This window comes from Corella eumyota, chromosome 4 (genome assembly GCF_963082875.1).
Source record: "Corella eumyota chromosome 4, kaCorEumy4.1, whole genome shotgun sequence".
Taxonomy (NCBI): Eukaryota; Metazoa; Chordata; class Ascidiacea; order Phlebobranchia; family Corellidae; genus Corella; species Corella eumyota.
The window spans coordinates 16,492,336-16,516,099 of NC_137493.1; the positions used below are offsets into that span (position 1 = coordinate 16,492,336).

Genomic DNA, 23,764 nt, shown 5'->3' on the forward strand with positions numbered 1-23,764 from the left:
ATGTTTTGTAGAATAGAATATATTTTATTTAATAAATGTTTTATATTATATCACTTTAATGTATTTCTCTAAATAAATAAATACACTTTTATAATAAAAATTAACATTTTATTTTAAATTAAAGAGTTTAAAAATAGGTGGAAAAAGTTTAAAGTACAGTGGAGTTAACAAAACAATTTGTGTTTAATTAGGACAAATATTTACTTGGATAAAACACTATCATAATAGCTGGATAATAATTTAAAATCTTGATAAATATGTTGTTATTTTTTAAGTGTCTACAACCTCATCTAACATCTAAAAGACAAAAACATAACACAATTGAAGCCTTTAATTTGTTTATATAGGTTACTAAAAAACATTAATTTAATAATTAAAAGCTATAATTGGTATTTAAATAAATAAAATTAATAAAAATTTAATTTAAACAAATATATATTTTGCAAAATATTAGTTTGCACTTCTTCTTAATTATTGAACCGAAACCGGGTCATGAACTACAAACATGTGTTTTCTTAGTCAGCGAAAACTTGCAAAGTCAAAAAGTAAACTCAAACAAAATAGGATTTAAACAAGCTCTGTTTGCTTTATTTTAGCTCAAGTAAGCCAGTGTGTCAAGTAGGTACAATGTGAGATAAGATAATTCATTACTAGGGCGTTTGTTATGTTTTATTAAGTTTTAATTTTTGTTAAATATTTACAATCAGACAATTGTCATTAGCGTTGAAAAAGCTGTATTTTTCTGTTTATATAGGGTTTTTAAACTACTTTAACTTGGTAAAAATTGATTAAAAGTTAGGGTAATATGGCTGAATTATTAGATGGAAAGGCAATTGCAGCAAAAGTTAGGAAAAATCTGGCAGAAGATGTCTTGAAAATGAAAGAAAAATTGAATGGTTTTACACCAGGATTGGCTGTTGTTCAGGTAATTAATTTATTGTTTAGGTCCTTTTTGAAAAAGTATTAAGAGCTAACTTCTGCCAAGACCATAAAACCAATTAGCAGGTTAAAAATACGGCAATATTGCCAGGTTAATTAGTTTCAAAACTGACAAAGGCAACTAAAATTTAAAAAGATATGATATTGCCAAGGGTCAGATGGTTTTAACTGTATACCTTTTGTAAAGTAAAAGCATAAACTAACATTTTTATTCAAATTTAAGGTAAAAAGGTCCATGGTTTAAACTGTAGGCCTAAGTAAAAGCATGATTTAAATTCTATTAACAACCAATTGTTTAACTATTTGTTTAGGTTGGTAATAGAGAAGATTCGAATGTTTTTATTCGAATGAAAACCAGAGCAGCCAAAGAAGTTGGGATCAAAAGCGAACATCGAAAACTGCCAAATACAACAACCCAGTCTCAATTATTAGATGTCATCAACGAACTAAACAACAATGATGGTAGAATAGTTATCTTTGTGCTTACTTTGTAACATCATAAAATGTTAACAACCCACTCACTTCAAAGATAAATAAATATAAAATTGTCTTGCAATTAAAAACTATTATAGGTTTTATTTCTAGTTATTTTACATAGACATTTTTAAACTATATATATTTATTTTTTAATATTTTGGCATATTAAAAACATATTTTTCACTATGTTTTATTAAAAAAATAAGTTACAAAAATAAATTAAACTACTTTTAACAACTTAACTAAATTTTTAAAGAAATAAAACTTTTTTAGAAATTCATGGAATTATTCTTCAACTACCGCTAGAATCAGAAAACCCAATTGATTCTGATCTTGCTACCAACTCTATAGCGCCATCTAAGGATGTTGATGGCTTAAACAATGTGAACGCAGGAATGTTGGCACGGGGCAAGATAGATGGTGGCACTTTTGTGCCATGTACTCCAAGAGGATGTCTTCATTTAATCAAAGAAACTGGGATTGATGTAAATTTTATTTTACTAATTGCAATTTTTTATCCTATGCAGTTTGTAGCATTTTTGTTAACTCAAAATAGTGTTAAAAAAAGATATAGTTATATATATTTATTATTTATTCTCGATACAGGAACTTTGACTTCATGACCTAAACATAGAGTAACAACTGTTATCCCAACCGAGTGTGAGTTGGCTTTAACAGTTTGGAATATTTATAGATTATGATTGCTTGATAATTAAGCTGCTGATTAAGTATTGGCTTAGCAGGAGTTGATACCAGTTATAGTGCCCTACTCAAGGGCACCACAGCATGAGGGCAGTAGGTATTAAACCCAGGACCTTATGCAGTAAAGCAAAGTGTTCTGACCACTACATCACGCTGCCGATATTAATAAACTTTTGTATTACAGATTTGTGGTAAAACAGCAGTAGTGGTTGGTAGGAGTAAAATAGTTGGAACACCAATGGCTGAGTTACTTAAATGGAGTAATGCCACTGTCACCACTTGCCATTCTAAGACCAAGGATATTCAACTTATTACTAAACAAGCTGATATTCTAGTGGTGGCAATAAGACAGACAGAGGTTAACTTTAAACTAACGTCATACTCTTCTAATTAATTGATATTATTGGATGTTATATTAACCAAAACATTTATTTATTTATTTATTTATTTTGGTGTTTCGTACATTGATAAAAGTAAATAATAAATACGATATACAATTAATATTACAACAATGCGACGAGGAAAAACTGACAAAATCAATTTAATGATTTAAAACATGCCAAAAGTAATAATGTTTACACAAAGATTTTATAGTATATTATGGCATGGTCACCAAACTCAAGTTTTTTTGGCAATACCGCATATGTACATTGGCCTTTTTTCACAGTTCAATGAAACTCCATTGCATATTGATTAACTTGTAAACTTGCAATAATTACTGGTCTGCCACTGCTTAAATTTATACTTATTTGAAGTCTTATAAATACTCTTTTTGTTGCGCAAATCTTATTCAAACAGTACATTATGAATTTATTTAAAAAAGAGGGATTGTATTCCTTTTATTAGTAAAATACAATCTTTTTTAGATGATCAAAGGAGACTGGGTGAAGGAAGGAGCTGTTGTGATAGATTGCGGAATTAACCCAATACCAGACTCAACTAAAAAATGTGGACAACGTTTGTTGGGAGATGTACATAGAGAGAGTGTGGCCAAGGTTTAAATTTTTGTTTTAGTTTTATCTTTAAGAATGATGTATTTTTTGTCTGGTGTTAACTGTTGCACGTTATAATATTTTTGGGAATTAAAGTGATGTACTTTTAAACCAATCACCTGGTTAATTATTTAAAAAAAAAAACAATATGTGTTCCAGGCTATAATCTTTATATAATTAATAAGGCTGACAATATTACCAGGTCAATTGTTTTCAATATGACAATAGCAATCTTGATACTGGGTCTGAATGTTGTTAGGTGTTTTCAATAATAAGTCTGTGAAGTTGGCGTTTTAACGCTGAAACTGATTTAAAATATGAAATGTTATTTTAGGTAGCTTCTTGGTTAACTCCTGTTCCTGGTGGAGTTGGGCCAATGACAGTTGCTATGTTAATGCAAAACACTGTGGAAGCAGCACAGAGGGAGGTATGCAAAAGACTCGACCATTCTTGGACCATACAGTAAGTTAATTATTTATTCATTTCGTAATAAAAAAAACCTTAAGGACTCAAGGCTTATTCGTGGGGGTAACATTTGTTGCTATAATCCGTTAAATATTGACTTTATGACTATATTATTTTTGGTAAAGGTGACCATATTTAAATTTTACTTAAAATGCTACAAAAGTTAAACAATTTTTTTCTGTGTCTAGAGACACTTAACACTTTCTTATTTTACTATAATACTTTTACAGATACCTTCCATTAAAACTACTTGACCCAGTTCCAAGTGATATAGAAGTAGCTACAAGCCAAAAACCAAAAGATATTGGGTTACTAGCTCAAGAAATTGGAATCCAACAAAATGAGTTAAATCTTTATGGAAAGAAAAAGGCAAAAGTTTCGCTCGCAATTCTGGACCGACTTAAAAATGTGAAAGATGGAAATTATGTTGTGGTTACTGGTAAATATTTTTAATTTTTATTGAGCTTATTATATATATAATATTTTTGCATATCTCTATTTATAATTAAGATTACCCAAAATAAATTAAACTTTAAAGACTCTTACTTTTGGACAAAAAACTTTAGAATTGTAAGTTATATCGTTGACTGAGCTAGTTACTAATACGTGAAAATATCTTTGGATAATACGTTAAAAAGCTAGGGTGGAAAAAAACTAAGATTTAGGCCTTAAAGTTGTCTATTTTTTGTAAAAAACTGGCTTATTTAAGTTTGGCTACTTGGTCCTGAAAAATTGAATTTTATTCAGGTATTACACCAACCCCATTAGGTGAAGGTAAAAGCACGACTACAATTGGTTTAGTTCAAGCTCTTGGAGCTCATTTAAAGAAAAACGTTTTTGCTTGTGTTCGCCAACCCTCTCAGGTTTGTACGCCAACTTACTTTGTTATTTATTTAAATTATCTTTAATATAAAAAAGCATTATTTCACAGCCTTATCTTAGCTTCATTTTTATTATTTTGAAACGCAATTTTAAAGAATTTTTTTCTAATATGGTTGGGTACTTATATTGCTATGTTTTATATTTCTTAACCCACTTAGACATATTACAGAAGAATAAAGATTACTTGCTTAAAGAAGTATGTACTATTGACCTTGTGGTGCTCTTAATTGTATGTTACAAAAAATTAAAAAGTTGTTTATTTTTAGGGCCCAACATTTGGGATAAAAGGAGGAGCTGCAGGTGGAGGGTATGCTCAAGTTATTCCCATGGACGAGTTTAATCTTCATCTGACCGGTTTGTTTAACTTTTGTTTAAAAATTACCGAATGCAGCTATTTCATATGTGCTTTTTTGTACTGGTATATTTTTATCTTTGACTTCGGAAGTTCAACTGCACGACCTAAACACAAGAGTAACATTTATTACGCTGACCCAGTATTCAGTTGACTTTACCAGTTTGGGATATTATAGATTATAATTAAACAATTATTAATCTGTTAGTTGAATTTATTATTATGCTTTTAATATTACCTAAAAACTGTCTTATTGAACTCTATCTCGGTTGTTTCTTATTGCATATTTTAAGTAAATTGACGTTGATTGAATATCTTTTTAAGGATATACATTTTTTATACAGTAAGTCATGTTGTATTGCATGTTTTAATACATTAAAAAAGTATGCTGTGCAAAAAAGCAAATGTTTACTTAAAAAAATATATAATAACCGTTAAATATTAGCAATAATTAAATTTGTTAAATGCTTTAGGTGATATTCATGCAATCACAGCTGCAAATAATCTTCTGGCTGCTGCAATTGATGCCAGGATATTCCATGAATCGACTCAGAAGGACTCAGCTCTGTTTTCAAGATTGGTTCCTGCAAAGAAAAATGGAAACAGAGAATTTTCTGAGATTCAGGTAAATCTAAAAAATGTTTTTAAAAAAGGATATCCACTTGTTAATTGGTTGCCCTACTTACTGATTTGTTTTAACTTTTGTGATACTGTCTTAACGAATACTTGCCTGTTTTTCCTGTGCACTACAAAACGCAATGATTGATATATCTTGTTCAAGAGTTTGGTGACTGGTCATAGCATCAGATTAAGATGGGAAATTTTTTGGGTTTGAAAAAAACTTCAGCAGGTAATCTGACGCCGAAACTGGTATACATTTGGATTTAAATAAGGTTCAATCCCCCCCATTGCTACACTATTTGTCCTTAAGCTTGGCCCTCACAGATAGCTTAAATGCGCCACAACAGCACACTTTTTAATTTTTTTATTTTTTTTTTGTATATATCTTTATCCTCGATGTGGGAAAGTTGAATGCGCGACTTAAACATAGAGTAACATAAGTTACTCCGACCCAGTCTCGAGTTGCCTGTGGCAGTTTGGGAGATTATAGAGACTATAACTGCCCGGTAATTATGCTGCTGATTAAGTGCTGGCTCAGCAGGAGTTTATACCGTTTATAGCGCCTTACTCAAGGGCGCTACAGCATGAGATCAGTGGGGATTGAACCCAAGACCTCATTATCATATATACAACACATCTTAATGAAAAACAATATTTAAATTTTATTGGAATATTCGTCAGAAATAAATTTTGTTAAACAATGTGTTAACTTATGATTTAAATTACATTTTTTCTTAAAAATATATTTTTATAGATTCGCAGACTACAAAAACTAAATATAACTGAAAGGGATCCAAACCAATTAACAAATGATGAAATAAGTCGATTTTCAAGACTGGATTTTGATATTTCGTCAATAACATGGCAGAGAGTTATGGATACCAATGACAGGTATTAACACCATGATGTAGTGGTAAGAACACTTGCTACACCATCATGAGGTCGTGGGTTCAATCCCCACTGCTCTCATGTTGTTGCGACCTTGAGTAAATAAATGATAAGAACTCGTGCTAAGCCAATACTTAATTAGCAGCATAATAACCAGGCAATTAAAATTATTATAATATTCCAAACTGCTACAAGCAACTTAAGACGGGGTCGAAATAACAGTTGTTACCCTGTGTTTGGGATGCGCATTTCCACCTTTCCACATCGAGGATAAAGACTTAAAATTTTTCGTATTTTTAATATTTAGGTTTTTAAGGAAAATAACAATTGGTCAATCACCAACTGAGAAAGGAAAAGAAAGAACGGCACAGTTTGATATTTCTGTCGCTAGTGAGGTAATAAAAAATCTAATCAAAGACATATATTTTAATAGAAGCAGATAACCTTTGTGTTTTCTATCCTATGTGATATTTTTGTTTGTGTATAAAATTATCTTCGATGTGGAAAGGTTAAATGCGCAACCTAAACAACATTAGTTACTTCGACCCAATCTCGGATTATAATTGCCTGATAATTATGCTGCTGATTAAGTGCTGGCTTAGCAGAAGTTTATACTGTTTAAAGCGCCTTACTCTAGGGCGCTACAGCATGAGAGCAGTAGGGATTAAACCCATGACCTCATGGTCGTGTAGCAAGAGTTCTTACCACTACACTGCGCTACCGGTATTACAGTAACCTATATTATTAAACCACTTATTTAATATAGGTTATGGCTGTCCTGGCTCTTACAACCAGTATAAGTGATATGAGGGAAAGATTGGGTCACATGGTGGTTGCTACTAGCAACAGTGGAGTTCCTATCACCTGTGATGACTTGGGTGTTACCGGTGAGTTTTGTTCCTATTTATATCTATTTAAATTATGTGATAGACTTATTGGGTTTAATAGCAACGGTTTTATAAATATATATATATAGTGTGTAAGATGATTATATATATAAATGGTGTGGGGTTTTGGCCTATTTATAAGTATTGCTGTAAGTTGTGTTTTCTTTTTGCTGTAAGTTGTGTGTTTTTTTTTCTAAGTTGCAATAGTTGCTAGTGTGCTTCAGACTTTTTTAAAATTTTTTTTAAGGTGTTTAAATAATTGCTAAAAACAGATTTTTTGCTACAAATTTTATTTAATATTATAAACATGAAATTTAAATGCTCCATATCAAAATGTACACCTATTTTTAATCTGTAATGATAAATTTTAAGAGAAAATATATATACATTACGAATAATAAAAATACATAGAAAATAGAAAAAAACTCTACAAATCAAAAATGTAAAGAAATTGCTTAAAACAATATTTACAAGAATTAAATAGAATTGTAAATAGTAAATCAGATACTTAAACTTTACAAGCTTAACTTTACAATACTTTTACTGTTTTAAAATATGTAAAGGGCACATTACTATGTAGTACTTTAAAGCCTATTACATTACTCTTTGTTGTAATGTGATAGCTATTATTAAAGGTAGAACAAAAGAAGTAGTTGGCTGTAAATAAAAGTAAAGTTGTGTAAGTTTAAAACTTAAAACATGATCAAATAATTACTGTAACAACTTTAATACAAAAGTATATACCAAAATAATCTACTTAATAATAAGATAAATTAGCTGTATAAAATCACAGTCTGTAACTTTAAAAAGTCAATATTGTCCTTTTGTTCTTATATAATTTGATCATAGGTGGGCACAGTTAAACGAAAAAGCAACTTCGTTAAATGGTTATTCGTTACACATAACAGTAAAATATTGAGTTAACTTGTAAAATATTGAGTTAACGGGCTTAATTTAACGGAAGCACAATTTAACGAAAGTTAACAGGTCCGATAACGATTTTTAAAATTAACTTAAAAGTTAAATTTTAACAAAAAAATTAACTTTGTTATTTAACGTTTAACGCATTAACGATCTGGTGCCCACCTTTGAATTTGATTTGTATTGTGAGTAGTTTAATAAAACTTTGATAAATAATGTTTGGTATAAGAAAAAGTCAAAGAAAAGCAATAACTTAGACAGAATTAATAAAGTCGTCTAATTCTTCAGTTTCAAATGTAAACAACTTGCAATGTTTAAACTGGTGGTCGCCTTTTGATGTTTGTATGTATTGTTGTCTCCAAACATTATTGTTGGGTTGGAATTGCCACAAACTTCCACTACTTGTAAACAAGTAAAAATATCTTTCAAGTTCTATAGCTGATAAAATTTTACCTTGAAATGGAATATTTCCTGGAATTGTTTTCCAATTTCTTTGACTTAAGCCTATTGATTCTACTGCAGACACTTGACTTTGATTCCCAAATGCATAAATCATGTTTTCCATTACAGCTATGGAGAAATCCGATCGTGGTTTATTCATGTTAGGAAATGTTTCACTGCTGTGTGTCTTTAAGTTGTATTTGTACGAGGAATCTAAAGCATTTAGTTCAGAATTTCCACCGCAGCAATACAACATGTCCTCTATAAGAACTGATTGCATTGATATTCCGGCATAATTCATCTGCCCAACTTCAATCCATTTTTTTCTTACTTCATCTAATCTTAAAACTGATGTGCTGACTTTTTGGGTTGACAAAATGCCAGAGTAAGCTTTAAAATGGCCACTAAAAATATACAATTTATTATCATAAACTGCTGTACTTCGCCTATATTTGGTTGTGGGTAATTCAGGAAGATTAATCCATTCTGTTCCATCAAACTTGATCACTTTATCCCCATCAATTCCACAGAACACAAGTGATTGTTTGTATACAACCATGGCACAAGTATTAAGTTGATCTGCTGTCAAATTGTGACTTGAAATCTTTAAAATTGATTCCTCATTTGTATTTAAATCAAAGTAACAAACTTTAATGTCATCTGAAGTTAAACAAATCCATCCAATTTTATTACTCAGGGTAATTCTAAAGCGCATTTTTAATTGCATGTCCTGTGTTACATAGACTTTTTCTACTTGTTGTTGAACTTCATGAACACAGTTAGGATTTTGCTGTATAAGTGGTTCCTTGAGAACTATGGATATTAGAATTTTAGCATCAATTTTATCGAGCCGAACACAGGCTAAAAGCTGAGCAATATGTTCAACTCTACATTCTTCAAACTTGATCCATTTCATGATGATGTTGTAAACATCGATTTCTTGTTTTACAGCTATTTTATACGAAGACATAATTTTAAGGACAGCATCAAACTCTAGAGATACAAATTCTTTTTGTTTGAAGACTAAGAAAAAATACTTTGATATGCAATCAACTGCATGTTGTTTTAAAGTTTCCATGTTATATTGACAACCTAAATTACACAGCAATATGCAGTTATTTGGTGACAAAAATTTGCAAAATGGATCAATGAGGTCATCTACTTGCAAAAGGGAAGCTGCATGAACAAGATCTTGAATATTGTCATTAGAGATTGAGATTTTGCTGGTATAAATAAAATCTAAAACTTGTTTAAAAGTGTCAGCAGTTATTTCCTTAAGTTCTACTTTTCCTTCATATTTTTCTTTCATATTTGTCTTAAACATAGTTTTAAAGAACTCACTACTAGCAGATAACATGAATTTGTGAGCATTAAATTGTTTATCATCAACGTGAACAACCACATCACATGAATCACTTTCTTTCTCTTTAAGAAATCTTTTTGCAAATATTTCCGAGCTGATTTCAATTTTTTTTTCTATTTTCTTTTTAGGAGTAAAAGCTGACATTTTGGAATAAATTAAATAATAATAAGTTTTAGAGTTCTGTGTTAAAAGAATTTTTGAATTAGAACTACTTCGGTTTTAACTTGTTTGAAATTTTATAAAGGAAATGTTTTTCTTAAGAGTGTTTGTACAACCTTTCTTTATTGTGTTTTTGTACTCTTATCAATAGAGATATTGTTTGAATTCTATGACTTATCAGGGCATTGTAATGTGATATTATTGTTTTGTAGAATTAATATTTTTTCTCCACCTTTAATAAAAGGATTTAAGTTTTTCTACACAAAGTAACGGGTTGTAATAATACAAAGTATTTTTTGTAAAAATATTGATTATTTTTGATATTTGATTCATATTACATTTGTTATTGTTCATTTAATCAGTTTTTTTACCAAGAATCCAATATGTTGTAACAGATAAACTTATACAGTTCAAATTAATGTTTTTCCAACAAATCCAATGTTTGACTTAAGTTTTCCAAACATAACTAAAATAACAAAACTCTTTGTATGTGTTAATTGTTTAACAAAGAGATTGGTTGAGTGCATTTTCAAAGAATTTGTTTGGGATATATCGGATATGCTATAACTAAGCTTACAGTAAAAATTTAATAGAAATTAAATAAAGATTTGGTATTCAAGTTTAATATAAAACTACAAAACATTTTAAACATTCGAGTGGTAATATTTTTCTTTTAAATGTTGCACTTGTTTACATTATGAACTGTTAATATGTTTAACTAGCAACACATATTTACAACGATTATACATTAAAGCATTATAAGTGTGTATATAACTAAACAAAAGCAAATTAAGTTGTATAAGTAAGGCTCTAAAAAAAAGAAATTAAATATTATATACAGGAAGTTTTTATATATAGTTTAAGTTCTACAGCACACAATATTGTTCTAAATTATCTAAGCTTTAAATCAAATTTTCGAAATTAATCAAAAACAAAATTTTTGTTTAAGTTTATAACTAAAAAAATATTAATACATCACAGAAGTAAAAAATAAGGTTATACAAACTAGGTTTATAACAGAATAACTAACATAGCAACTAGATATTATATACAATGCAAAGCTACAGAATAATAAAATATTTTAGCTGTTCTGAATTACAGGCTTAGTTCTTAGAGTTTAAAAAAAGTCCATTACGTAATTATGTAATTTTTGTTTCATATTATTTTGATTGTATCAGTAACTGGTGTGTAAAAACTTTGATCAATAAGGCTGGTTAAGAAAAAGTTAAAGCAATTTAATAAGTTAGACAGAATTGATAAAGTCGTCTAACTCTTCAGTTTCAAATGAAAACAACTTGCAATGTTTAAACTGGTGGTCGCCTTTTGATGTTTGTATGTTTTGTTGTCTCCAAACATTATTGTGGGGTTGGAATTGCCACAAACTTCCACAACTTGTTAACAAGTAGAACTTATTCTGATATGCAATAGCTGATAAAATTTTACTTTGAAATGGAATATTTTCTTTTGTATTTTTCCATTTGTTTTCAGCTAAATTAATTAGTTCTACAGTGGGCTCTTTATCTTTGTTTTCGAATGCATAAATTGTATTATTCATTACAACCATAGAGAAATTAGATCTTAGTTCATTCATGCTAGGAAATGTTTCACTGCTGCGTGTCTTTAAGTTGTATTTGTACGAGGAATTTGAAGCATTTTGTTCAGAATCTCCACCGCAGCAATACAACATGTCCCCTATAAGAACTGTTTGCATTGATATTCTGGCTTGATTCATTTGTCCAACTTCAATCCATTCTCTCCCTACTTCATCTAATCTTAAAACCGATTTGCTGACTTCATTTTTTTGGGGTAAATAAAAGTTTTTGTCAAACTCTCTGATACAGCCACCAAAAATATACAATTTATTATTATAAACTGTTGTACTTGGCCCATATTTGATTGTAGGTAAATCAGGAAGGTCAATCCATTCTGTTCCATCAAACTTGATCACTTTTTTTCCATCAATTCCACAGAACACAAGTGATTGTTTGTATACAACCATGGCACAAGTATTGAGTTGATCTGCTGTTAAATTATGGCTTGAAATTTTTAAAACTAATTCTTTTTTGGTAATCAAATTATAAAAACAAACTTTAATGAGATGTAAGGTTAAACAAATCCAGCCAATTTTCATTTTCAAGTTAATTCTAGACCACAATGTGTATTGCCTGGCCTTTGTTACATAGACTTTTTCTACTTGTTGTTGAACAGCATCAACACAGTAAGCATTTTGTTGTATAAGTGGTTCCTTAAGAACTAATGATATTATGATTTTAGCTTTAATGTGTTTTAGCTGAACACAGGCAAAAAGTTGGGCAATAAGTTCAACTCTAGATTCATCATACTTGATCCATTTCATGATGATGTTGTAGACGTCGATTTCTTGTTTTACAGCCATTTTGTTTGAAGACATTATTTTAAGCACAACATCAAACTTAAGCGATACAAATTCTTTTTGTTTGAAGACTAAGAAAAAAAACTTTAAAATGCAATCAACTGCATGTTCTTTTAAAGTCTCGACATTATATTGACATCCCAAATTACAAAGCAATATGCAGTTATTTGGAGATAAAAGTTTGCACACTAGATCAATGAGGTCATTTATTTGCATAAGGGAAGCTGCATGAACAAGATTCTCAAAATTGTCATAAGAGAGTGAAATTTTGCCGGTATAAATAAAATCTAAAACTTGCTGAAAAGTGTCAGCAGTTATTTCCTTTAGTTCTACTTTTCCTTCATATTTTTCTTTCATATTTGTCTTAAACATAGTTTTAAAAAACTCACTACTAGCAGATAACATGAATTTGTGAGCATTAAATTGTTTATCCTCAACGTGAACAACCACATCACAGAAATCACTGTCATTTTCTGTTGAAAATCTTTTTGCAAAAATTTCAGAGCTGATTTTAAAGTCTCTTTTTACTTTCTTTTCAGGAATATACCCTGACATCATTTAAGGTAATATTTAATATTAATTCAGCTAGGTTTTTAAGTTCTGTGTTAAAACGATTTTAAATTAGAACTTCTTCAGTTTTTATTTGTTTGGAATTTTTTAAAAGAGAATGTTTTTCTTTACAGTGTTTGTACAACGTTGCTTTATTGTGTGTTTGTACCCTTATTCAATCGAGATATTGTTTAAATTTTGTGACTCATCTGGGCATTGTAATGTGATGGTGTTGTTATGTAAGTAAAATACACTTTTTTGTATTTACCATTATATTTTATCATTGTAAAAGGGCTTATTGTTTTCTTACTTTTCACCAAAAGCTTAACATGATGTATTGGATTAACTCAAATAACTGATTTTTGCTTTTAACATATTCAATGTTTGACTAAGTTTTTCTAACATAAATTGTTTATTACTTAACATAAAGATTGTCTATGTTTCTTTATAAAGGATTAGTCAAGATTTATTTGTTTATTTTTAACATGCATATTCACATCAAAAAGTCACTAACTTTCTCTACTGAATTGTTTTTTAAATATTTTAGCACAAATTTTTATTTTTCACTATCTTTTTAGAAGTAAATGCCAACATTTTAAAAAGATTAAATAAATTTGTCTTAAATTAAATATGTGTTAAAGTCATTTTTTGTTTAATTTTATTCTCTCTTTTAATCCCTCTTAAATAAAATATTAAAAATTTACTACCTATAACAGAGCACAACAAAACAATTTTTTCTAATAGATTGGCGTTATTTTAAATGCTTGAATTCACCTTACTTAGCTGTATAAGTGACTCTTTTTTTGAGGGTTTTTATGCACCAGTGACCTAGACTGGTATTATATTTCAACTCAGTCAGTTGTCAATGTTTCGTGTTTTTGACATTACCAATTTTAAATTATTCTTTAGAACAATATTAGTAAAAAAACTGTTTATTTTCTAACAGTTAAAAATGTTTAAATTTAGTATAATATTGCAAAAATAAATGCTTACAAGGTAGTTACATAAAAAATTTACCACAGAAATGTAGATTTGTGTATAATAATAAAACACTAAAAGGTTTATTATTAGAACTTAACTGCTAGACATGGTTTTACTTATCTAAGCAATCAAAGTAAAAAATATAATTGTACGTGTTTTAAACTTTTTGTTGATTTTTTTACAAGTGAAACCACCTTAAAACTTAATATTGATTACTTTTGATTAAAATGAATCCAATAAACAGTAAAACCGAAGAACCATTGCCAAAAAGGAAAAAGATTTCCAAACATGATGCTTCCATGGAAAGAGTTATTAAGGTTGATACTTCCACAACTTTGTTGGCCAAATTAAATGGAGCACGTAATCAGGAAACTGAGGGCAGTGACTTTGTAACTATACATGTAGAGAATAAACAATTTACTGCTCACAAAATTTTGTTATCTGCTAGTAGTGAGTTTTTCAAGACCATGTTTAAGACAAATATGAAGGAGAAATATGAAGGAAAAGTAGAACTTAAGGAAATAACTGCTGACATTTTTCAACAAGTTTTAGATTTTATTTATACCGGCAAAATCTCACTCTCTAATGAAAATATTCCAAATCTTGTCCATGCAGCTTCCCTAATGCAAGTAGATGACCTCATTGATCCCTTTTGCAAATTTTTGCTTCCAAATAATTGCTTGTTGCTTTTTAATTTGGGTTGCAAATACAATATGGAAGTTCTTAAAGAACATGCACTTAATTGCATTTTAAAGTTTTCGTTTTTGGTCTTAAAACAAAAAGAATTTCTTAATCTTCAATTTGATGTTGTTTTTAAAATTATGTCTTCGAATGAGATGGCAGTTAAGGCAGAAATCGACGTCTACAATTTTATTATAAAATGGATCAAATTTGACAAATCTAGAGTTGAACATATTGCTCAACTATTTGCCTGTGTTCGACTTAAATATATAACCGAACCAGTTATACTTGATATTATGTCAAAACCGTTAATTGTTCAAAGTGTTGAATGTGTAAACTTAGCAGTTAAAGCATTAAAGCAGGGTTCGGGACTATTAGAAACGTCATTGTACTGCCCTAGAAAAGAAAAAAGGGGTTTATTTATAATTGAAATAAACTTACAGCATATTGAAGTTTGTTTCCTCGATAAAGTAACCAATCAAAAATCACTTACTAAGATTTCAAACCACAATTTGACAGAAGATCAGCTTGAAACTTGTACCATGGTTGTATACAAACAATCACTTGTGTTCTGTGGAATTGATGGGGATAAAGTGATCAAGTTTGATGGAACAGAATGGATTGATCTTCCTGATTTACCTACAATTAAATATAAGCCCTGTACAGCAGTTTATAATAATGAGTTGTATGTTTTTGGAGGTTGTTATAAATCAACGACTTGTTTTTCACATGGAAGAATAGGGGTCAACACATCAGTTTTAAGATTAGATGTAGCAAAGGAAGAATGGATTAAAGTTGGGCAGATGGTCAATGCCACTGTAGTAATGCAGTCGGTTCTTATAGAAGACACACTTTACTGCTGTGGTGAATATCCTTCATTAAAATACAACTTAAAAACTCACAAATGTGAATTCTTTTCTGGAATGAATCGATCAAGATCAAATTTTTCTATAGCTGTTGTGTATCAAACAATTTATGCTTTTGGGAATGAAAGCGAGGTTTCTACAGTGGAATTATTAGATTCTCGGAGAAAGGAATGGAAAACAATAGAAGGAAAAATTCCATTTAAAATGAAAATGTTATCATCTATTGCATATGGAATAAATTTTTACTTAGTAACAAGTTGTGGAAGTTTTTTGATTTATGATCGTCGTAATAATATTTGGTCCCAACAAAAACTTCAAACATTAAAAGCAGGCCAAGAGTTAAAGCATTGCAAGTTGTTTACAGTTGAATCTGGAGAATTAGACGACTTTATCAATTCTGTCTAAGTTATTTTAAAATTTGTTGTCTTTTGTACAAAGTATGGTTGTTGCTTTAGAATAAGTAATCAGTAGTTTTTTTAAAACTGTTACAAGATATTTCTGTTTTCAAATTTAGTGTTCGTTATAGCTAAAATAGCAAAATCTTTACTAATTCTTACTAATTTTACCAAGATTTTATGATAACTTTTTATTGTCTTTGTGTGTATTTTATTTGGAATTTATTAATGTATATTATTTTTACCAACTGATTGTCTGGCTTTTAGGCTGCAAATTTTTACAATTATTAGCTCGCAGTGATATACACAAACACTACAAACAGCTCTTTTTTGATATGCCTATAAAGTGTAAAAACTAATATTAGGATTATATATTTATCATCTACTAAACTGGAATATTTGGATATTATTATTTTTTTTAAATTTTGGTTTATGACCGTACCTTAATATCAGGTAAAATAATGTGTTTAGGTATTTTAACTAAGATATTTTTTAAATCATAAAATTGATTTTGCTTTTTTCTTTCAACTTTACATTAGAATTTTAAATTTTGCATCCATTATAGCAACTTAAACAACAAATTAAATTAAGGCTATAACCTAAAATGAACATTTTTGTACTCTTATCAATAGAGATATTGTTTAAATTCTATGACCTATCAGGGCGTTGTAATGTGATGGTATTGTTATGTCAATGAAATATATTTCTCTTTATTTACTTTTCTATTTGTCCAACTTTTAATGAAAGGGTAAAAGTTTTTTTACACAAAGAAATTGATTGAACAAATTTAAGTGTTATTTTTTTTTTTTTTTTTTTTTTGTCTTAATGTTTAATTTTAGATCACATTGTTTTTTTTTGTTTTTTTAATTAAGTTTTTATTTGCAACATTTGTTGTAATACCCACTTAAAAATGTTAATAAAAATATATGATTTAGTGCATTGGTGCAAACTGGTTCACATCACAAAATCACTGACTTTCTCTATTGAAATTTTTTTTAAATATTTTAGCACAAATTTTTATTTTTAACTTTCTTTTTAGAAATAAATGACAACATTTTAAAAAGATTAAATAGATTTGTCTTAAATTAAATATGTGTTAAAGTCATTTTTTGTTTACTTTTATTCTCTTTTTTAATCCCTCTTTTACTACCTATGTGAACAGAGCACAACAGAACAATTTTTTCAAATAGAACGGCGTTGTTTTAAACGCTTGAATTCACCTTACTTAGCTGTATTAGTGACTCTTTTTTGGGGGTTTTTATGCACCAGTGACCTAGACTGGTATTATATTTCAACTCAGTCAGTTGTCAATGTTTCGTGTTTTTGACATTACCAATTTTAAAATCTGTTTTTACAACAATATTAGTAAAAAAAATGTTCATTCTCTAACAGTTAAAAATGTTTAAATTTAGTATAATATTTCAAAAAGAAAAGCTTACAAGATAGTTACATAAAAAATTGACTACAAAAATGTAGATTTGTGTATAATAATAAAACACTAAAAGGTTTATTATTAGAATTTAACTGCTAGACATGGTTTTACTTATCTAAGCAATCAAAGTAGAAAATATATAATTTTATGTGTTTTAAACTTTTTGTTGATTTTTTTACAAGTGAAAACACATTAAAACTTAATATTGATTACTTTTTGATTAAAATGAATCCAATAAACAGTAAAGCTGAAGAACCATTGCCAAAAAGAAAAAAGATTTCCAAATATGATGCTTCCATGGCAGTGGAAAGAGTTATTAAGGTTGATACTTCTACAACTTTGTTGGCCAAATTAAATGGAGCACGTAATCAGGAAACTGAGGGCAGTGACTTTGTAACTATACATGTTGAGAATAAACAATTTAATGCTCACAAATTTTTGTTATCTGCTAGTAGTGAGTTTTTTAAAACAATGTTTAGGACAAGTATGAGGGAGAAATATGAAGGAAAAGTAGAACTTAAGGAAATAACTGCTGACATTTTTCAACAAGTTTTAGATTTTATTTATACCGGCAAAATCTCACTCTCTAATGACAATATTCAAGATCTTATTCATGCAGCCTCCCTTTTGCAAATAGATGACCTCATTGATCCCTTTTGCAAATTTTTGTCATCTAATAATTGCTTGCTGCTTTGGAATTTGGGTTGCAAATACAATATGGAAGTTCTTAAAGAACATGCACTTAATTGCATCCTAAATTTTTTTTTCCTGGTCTTAAAACAAAAAGAGTTTCTAAAACTTGAGTTTGATGTTGTTTTTAAAATTATGTCTTCGGATGAGATGGCAGTTAAGGCAGAAATTGACGTCTACAACATCATTATGAAATGGATCAAGTTTGACGAATCTAGAGTTAAACATATTGCTCAGATTTTTGCCTGTGTTCGACTTAAATATATAACCCAACCAGTTTTAGTTAAAATTATGTCGGAACAGTTAATTGTTCAAAGTGTTGAGTGTGTTAATTTGGCTGTTAATGCATTAGGACAACACTTAATGCCAATTGAAACATGGATATGTTGCCCAAGAAAGGAAGTAAAAAGTTTGTTTCTGATCAGTATAAACTTGCAACATATTAAAATTTGTTTTATTGATTTAAATACAAATGAGGAATCAGTTTTAAAGATCTCCAGCCACAATTTGACAGAAGATCAGCTTGATTCTTGTGCCATGGTTGTATACAAACAATCACTTGTGTTCTGTGGAATTGATGGGGATAAAGTGATCAAGTTTGATGGAACAGAATGGATTGATCTTCCTGATCTACCAATAATCAAATATGAGCCCTGTACAGCAGTTTATGGAAACCAGTTGTATGTTTTTGGGGGTTATACAAGGGAAATTAAAGAAGTTGGAACACGCAATCAAAGGAAATGGGTTATAGAAGTCAGCACATCAGTTTTAAGATTAGATGAAGAAGGAAGAGAATGGATTGAAGTTGGGCAGATGAACAATGCCAGTTTATCAATGCAAACAGTTTTAATGGGAGACGTTTTGTATTGCTGTGGTGGGAAATATGAAAATATAAGAAAATACAACTTAAAAACTCTTAAATCTGAAACTTTTATTTTTAATATCTCTTATCAATCTCGATCTAAGTTTTCTATTGCAGTTATCAATCAAATGATTTATACATTTGGAAAATGTAGCACCAAGTATGCGGTGGAATCCATAGGTTTAAATCACAATGATTGGAAAACAATTCCAGGAAATATCCCATTTCAAAGTCAAATTTTATCAGCTATTGGCTATAAAAATAACTTCTACATATTCACGAGTAGTGGAAGTTTATGGCAATATCAACCTTCCACTAATGTTTGGAGACTACTAAACATTCAAATATTAAAAGAAGGGCACGAGCTTAAATGTTGCCAATTGTTTACATTTGAAACTGGAGAATTAGATGACTTTATCAACTCTGTCTAAGTTATTTTATCACTTGAAGCATAGAGTTTATGCACCAATGTCAGTAACAATTTAATTGACGCAACTGCAATTTATTTAGAAGTGTTTTTTAAAGGGTGTCAAAGGCATGCTCACTTGATGAGCCAATACCCAAACATCTGGGTTAATAAACTAATAACTATTTTTACGGTTGTCTAAAGTTTTTTCAAACTAAGATTATAAATTACCCTTTAACAACAAGGATTGACATATATGTAAAAGACCACCAATACAGAATAATATCTGTTATAGTTAATTTATCACACTGTATTACTAACCCATATAACTGTAAAAGCATTTAATAATATTTTTCAATTTAAATTTGTTTAGTTAATTATTAACTGGAAAAATTTATATCACATATTTGACAAAAGTGATTATTACTAACTATGCTGATTTATTAAATCAATTGTGATCTAATAGAGTGTGTCAATAAGCGTGTGGTTTATCTTTATTCTGTTGGTTATTTCAATATTTAAGTATTTTGATTGCATATAAAAAGTTTTTAAATTTTTGTGTGAACTACTAATTTAAATTTGTTATCTATCACGTATTATTTTTTTACTGTAGGTTTAAGTTAAGTAAAATAGTTAGCAAGTTAATATTGTTTTAAGTTGAAAATGATTTTTGTACTAAAGTATTTAAATTAAAAAATCAATGGTAAGAAAATGTAAAAGAATAAATTAAATTCTTTATTAGTTACTATATTTTGTTAATTAAGAAAAAAGGAAACTTTTTTGTTGTGTACATAATAACAAATATTGATATTTTTTAAAGGCAATCTAATAACTTTAATGTGTTTTAACAGGGGCCTTAACTGTTCTTATGCGAGATGCAATCCAACCAAATTTAATGCAGACCTTGGAGGGTACGCCAGTATTCGTACATGCCGGTCCTTTTGCTAATATTGCTCATGGCAACTCCTCTATATTGGCTGATAAGATAGCACTAAAACTAGCAGGTAATATTATTTGTTTTTATAATTTTATTGTATATCCTTTTTCCTCAAGATAGGAAAGCCTGACTAACATAGAGCTAAAGTTACCTTTGGCAATTTAAAAAAATTTTGATAATGATTGCCCAGTAACTACCGGCAGCGTGGTGTAGTGGTAAGAACTCTTGCTGCACCACACATGAGGTCGTGGGTTCAATCCCCACTGCTCTCATACTGTAGCACTCTTGAGTAAGGCGCTATAAACGGTATGAACTCCTGCTAAGCCAGCACTTAATCAGCAGCATAATTACCGGGCAATTATAGTCTCTATAATATCCAAAATTGACACAAGTAACTCGAGAATGGGTCTATTTTTAAATCGCGCATTCGACATTCCCACATAAAGGATAAAGATATATACAAAAAAAAAAAAAAACTTATATGCTATTCATATTAGTTTGGCAATAGTTTGTTACTATTATAGAGCCCTACTTAAGCTACAGAATGAAAGCAGTGGGATTTTAACTAATGACCTTTTATTGTAGTTGAATTTAATGTTGCATCTATTTACTATTTATAACTGTTTACTTTGTTGTATGTTAAATATAATTTTAAAATAAACTTGATAGGTAAAATAAACTAAACTTGATTAATGGGTACCTAAACAAAACTAAATCAAAATATCTTATCATTTTCTGTATTTTTTCTGTAAAAAAAATAAAAGAATGAACCTTTTTTTTTGTATATATCTTTATCCTCGATGAGGGAAAGTTGAATGCCGACTTAAACATAGAGTAACATCAGTTACTCCGACCCAGTCTTGAGTTGCGTGTGGCAGTTTGGGATATTATAGATTATACTTGCCCGATAAATATACTGCTGATTAAATGCTGGCTCAACAGGAGTTCGTACTGTTTATAGCGCCTTACTTAAGGGTGCAACAGCATGGAAGCAGTGGGGATTAAACCCATGACCTCATGTATGGTGTTGCAATAGTTCTTACTACTACACCATGCTGCTGGCAGACCTTACAAAGAGTTCATTTGACTTAAAGTCAAGATGGCAGTTAAAGAAAGTTGTTTTAAAGTTTTAAAAATAAAGTTGCTTTATTTATAATTATTTACTCTTATTATTTTAGGTCCAGATGGTTTTGTGGTAACTGAAGCTGGTTTTGGTGCTGATATTGGAATGGAAAAATTCTTTGATATAAAATGTCGACGATCTGGTCTTTTACCGCAAGCTGTGGTCCTTGTGGCAACCATTCGTGCCATTAAAATGCATGGAGGTGGTCCACTGGTGGTTGCAGGAAAACCATTAGCAAGAGAATATTGTGAGGTAAATTTTGTGCTGGTTTTTAGGGAATTTAAAGTATTTTATTTTTATAGCAATATTTGTTGTATTTTGTGTACTATACCAACTCTTGATGTAGAAGGTCAACTTTATGTCCTAAACACAGAGTAACATTTGTTACCCTGACTTAGTCTCGAGTTGACTTGAGCAGTTTAGGATATTATATAATATAATTGTCTGATAATTATAAGCTGCTGATTAAATGCTGGCTCAGCAGAAGTTTATAGCGTCTATAGCGCACCACTTGATGGCGCTTCAGCATGAGAGCAGTGAGGATTGAACCCAAGATTCCAACTTGCTAATTTTAACCTTTTTCTCACATTATTTTTTGTCTGGGTTTTTACAAATAAATTTCTTTTTTTTAAACCATTTTCTCAATTTTTTTCTTACAAATTACTTTTTAAAAAGCCATAATACATAATACCTATATTTAATAGGCAATTTTATATCTCACAGGAAAACTTAGAGCTTGTTCAATCTGGGTTTTCTAACCCTCGAAAGCAAATCGAGAATGCAAGATTTTTCGGAGTACCAGTGGTGTTTGCATTGAACAGATTTTCAACCGACACTGACATGGAAATCGAGTTGGCTTTGAGCTTAGCTAAAGAAAGTGGAGCTTTTGATGCAGTGTGTGCAACTCATTGGTAAGTTTAATTCTAAGGGTTGTGTAACTAGTATTAAGAAGTGTAACTAGTATTTGTTAGAAATTGCAGTCTTAAAGGTTCCCTTTAAAGTAAGCCTTTAAAAATATGCAAAACTAAAAAGCCCCTTTTTTGTATGTAACTTTTTGTAAATTGCAATTGTACAGAAATAGGGGTAAAATTTAATATCAAAAATAATTAAAAAAGGTTACAATTTCAATATTTTTTTCTTATTTTTATTTTAGGTCACATGGTGGAGCCGGTGCAGTCGATTTAGCGAATGCTGTCGTCAAGGCAACTAAAGAGCCGAGTAAATTTGAATATTTGTACGACTTAGATCTCTCCATTGCTGAAAAAATTGAAATTATCGCCAAGAAAATTTACGGTGCTGATGGAATTGAGTTACTACCTGATGCTCAAGCCAAGGTTGAACTTTATACTAAACAGGTGAAATGGATAGTTTGCAAATATATTAAAAAATTATTTAATGTTTTTTGTTATTTATATAAATTATTTGGTGTGATGGTTAAAACAATACTCTTTACTAAATGAGGTGCCAGGTTCAATTCCCATTGTTGCTCCTTTTTAAATATTAAGTTTAAGTTATTCAGCAAGGTAATGCTAATGTAAAATCACCAGGCCAAAAGTGTTACAAAATTTTATATGGCATTTTAAATTGTTTTAGGCGAATAGGAATTAAAATTAAGCTGTTTTTCTTTAATGTTATTTTGTTTGTTTATCTTTTTCGTTAGTGTTAAAGAAACGACTTCAGTCTGCATAAAGGGTTACTTTTGTTACCCCAACCTAGTCTTAAGTTTACTTTGTCAGTCCAGGACATTATTTATTCCATTGATTAATTAACTAGTTTTGGAGTTCATACTATTTTTATGTCGCCCATCTTTAAGTGCCTTAACATGTAATCGGTGGAAATTAAACCAATGTCTATTATTTTGTAAAATCATGTGTTCTAACCACTACGCCATGCTCCAGGTCTTCATAAAATAATTTTTCTTGCCTTATTTTCAGGGTTTTAATAACTTGCCAATCTGCATGGCCAAAACTCATCTTTCCCTCTCTCACAAGCCAGAGCTTAAAGGTGCTCCTAGTGGATTCACCCTTCCAATCCGAGATATACGAGCTAGTGTTGGTGCAGGATTTTTATATCCACTTGTGGGCACTATGAGCACAATGCCGGGCCTGCCAACTCGACCTTGTTTCTATGATATTGACCTTGACCCTGTTACCATGGAGATAAAAGGACTTTTTTGATTTCTGAAATATGAAAAATTTGGTTTACTAATCTAGCACAACCACTAGAATTAAATACCGGCTATATTGATTTTTTGTTTGTAAAGTTTAGTTATAAATACGAATTAAAGCTTAAGTTATGGCAGAAAAGATGTAATTATTTGGCTTAGTTATTGTACTAACATTGCTACATTAAAACTATGTT

General features: G+C 29.7%; 4 protein-coding genes across 4 annotated transcripts; 2 read left to right on the forward strand and 2 right to left on the reverse strand.

Annotated features, from left to right (window-relative positions):
• The first annotated feature begins 789 nt into the window (after nucleotides 1-789).
• Nucleotides 790-23,726, forward strand: LOC145751667 (C-1-tetrahydrofolate synthase, cytoplasmic-like). Its single transcript, XM_082567865.1, has 18 exons — nucleotides 790-925; nucleotides 1,251-1,401; nucleotides 1,690-1,901; nucleotides 2,303-2,476; nucleotides 2,985-3,113; nucleotides 3,445-3,572; nucleotides 3,806-4,014; nucleotides 4,323-4,438; nucleotides 4,724-4,811; nucleotides 5,283-5,434; nucleotides 6,185-6,321; nucleotides 6,626-6,713; nucleotides 7,085-7,205; nucleotides 20,195-20,347; nucleotides 21,459-21,655; nucleotides 22,127-22,314; nucleotides 22,557-22,758; nucleotides 23,338-23,726. The coding sequence occupies exons 1-18, from the start codon at nucleotides 806-808 to the stop codon at nucleotides 23,578-23,580; spliced, it is 2,808 nt and encodes a 935-aa protein (XP_082423991.1). The 5' UTR covers nucleotides 790-805; the 3' UTR covers nucleotides 23,581-23,726.
• On the reverse strand, nucleotides 7,720-10,139 carry LOC145751670 (kelch-like protein 6). Its single transcript, XM_082567868.1, has one exon. The coding sequence runs from the start codon at nucleotides 10,072-10,074 to the stop codon at nucleotides 8,380-8,382; it is 1,695 nt and encodes a 564-aa protein (XP_082423994.1). The 5' UTR covers nucleotides 10,075-10,139; the 3' UTR covers nucleotides 7,720-8,379.
• On the reverse strand, nucleotides 10,880-13,399 carry LOC145751669 (kelch-like protein 13). Its single transcript, XM_082567867.1, has one exon. It carries the CDS (start codon nucleotides 13,037-13,039, stop codon nucleotides 11,333-11,335), a length of 1,707 nt encoding a protein of 568 aa, XP_082423993.1. The 5' UTR covers nucleotides 13,040-13,399; the 3' UTR covers nucleotides 10,880-11,332.
• On the forward strand, nucleotides 14,201-19,956 carry LOC145751668 (kelch repeat and BTB domain-containing protein 8-like). The gene is made up of 2 exons (XM_082567866.1): nucleotides 14,201-15,513; nucleotides 18,727-19,956. The coding sequence occupies exons 1-2, from the start codon at nucleotides 14,239-14,241 to the stop codon at nucleotides 19,366-19,368; spliced, it is 1,917 nt and encodes a 638-aa protein (XP_082423992.1). The 5' UTR covers nucleotides 14,201-14,238; the 3' UTR covers nucleotides 19,369-19,956.
• Nucleotides 23,727-23,764: the final 38 nt, after the last annotated feature.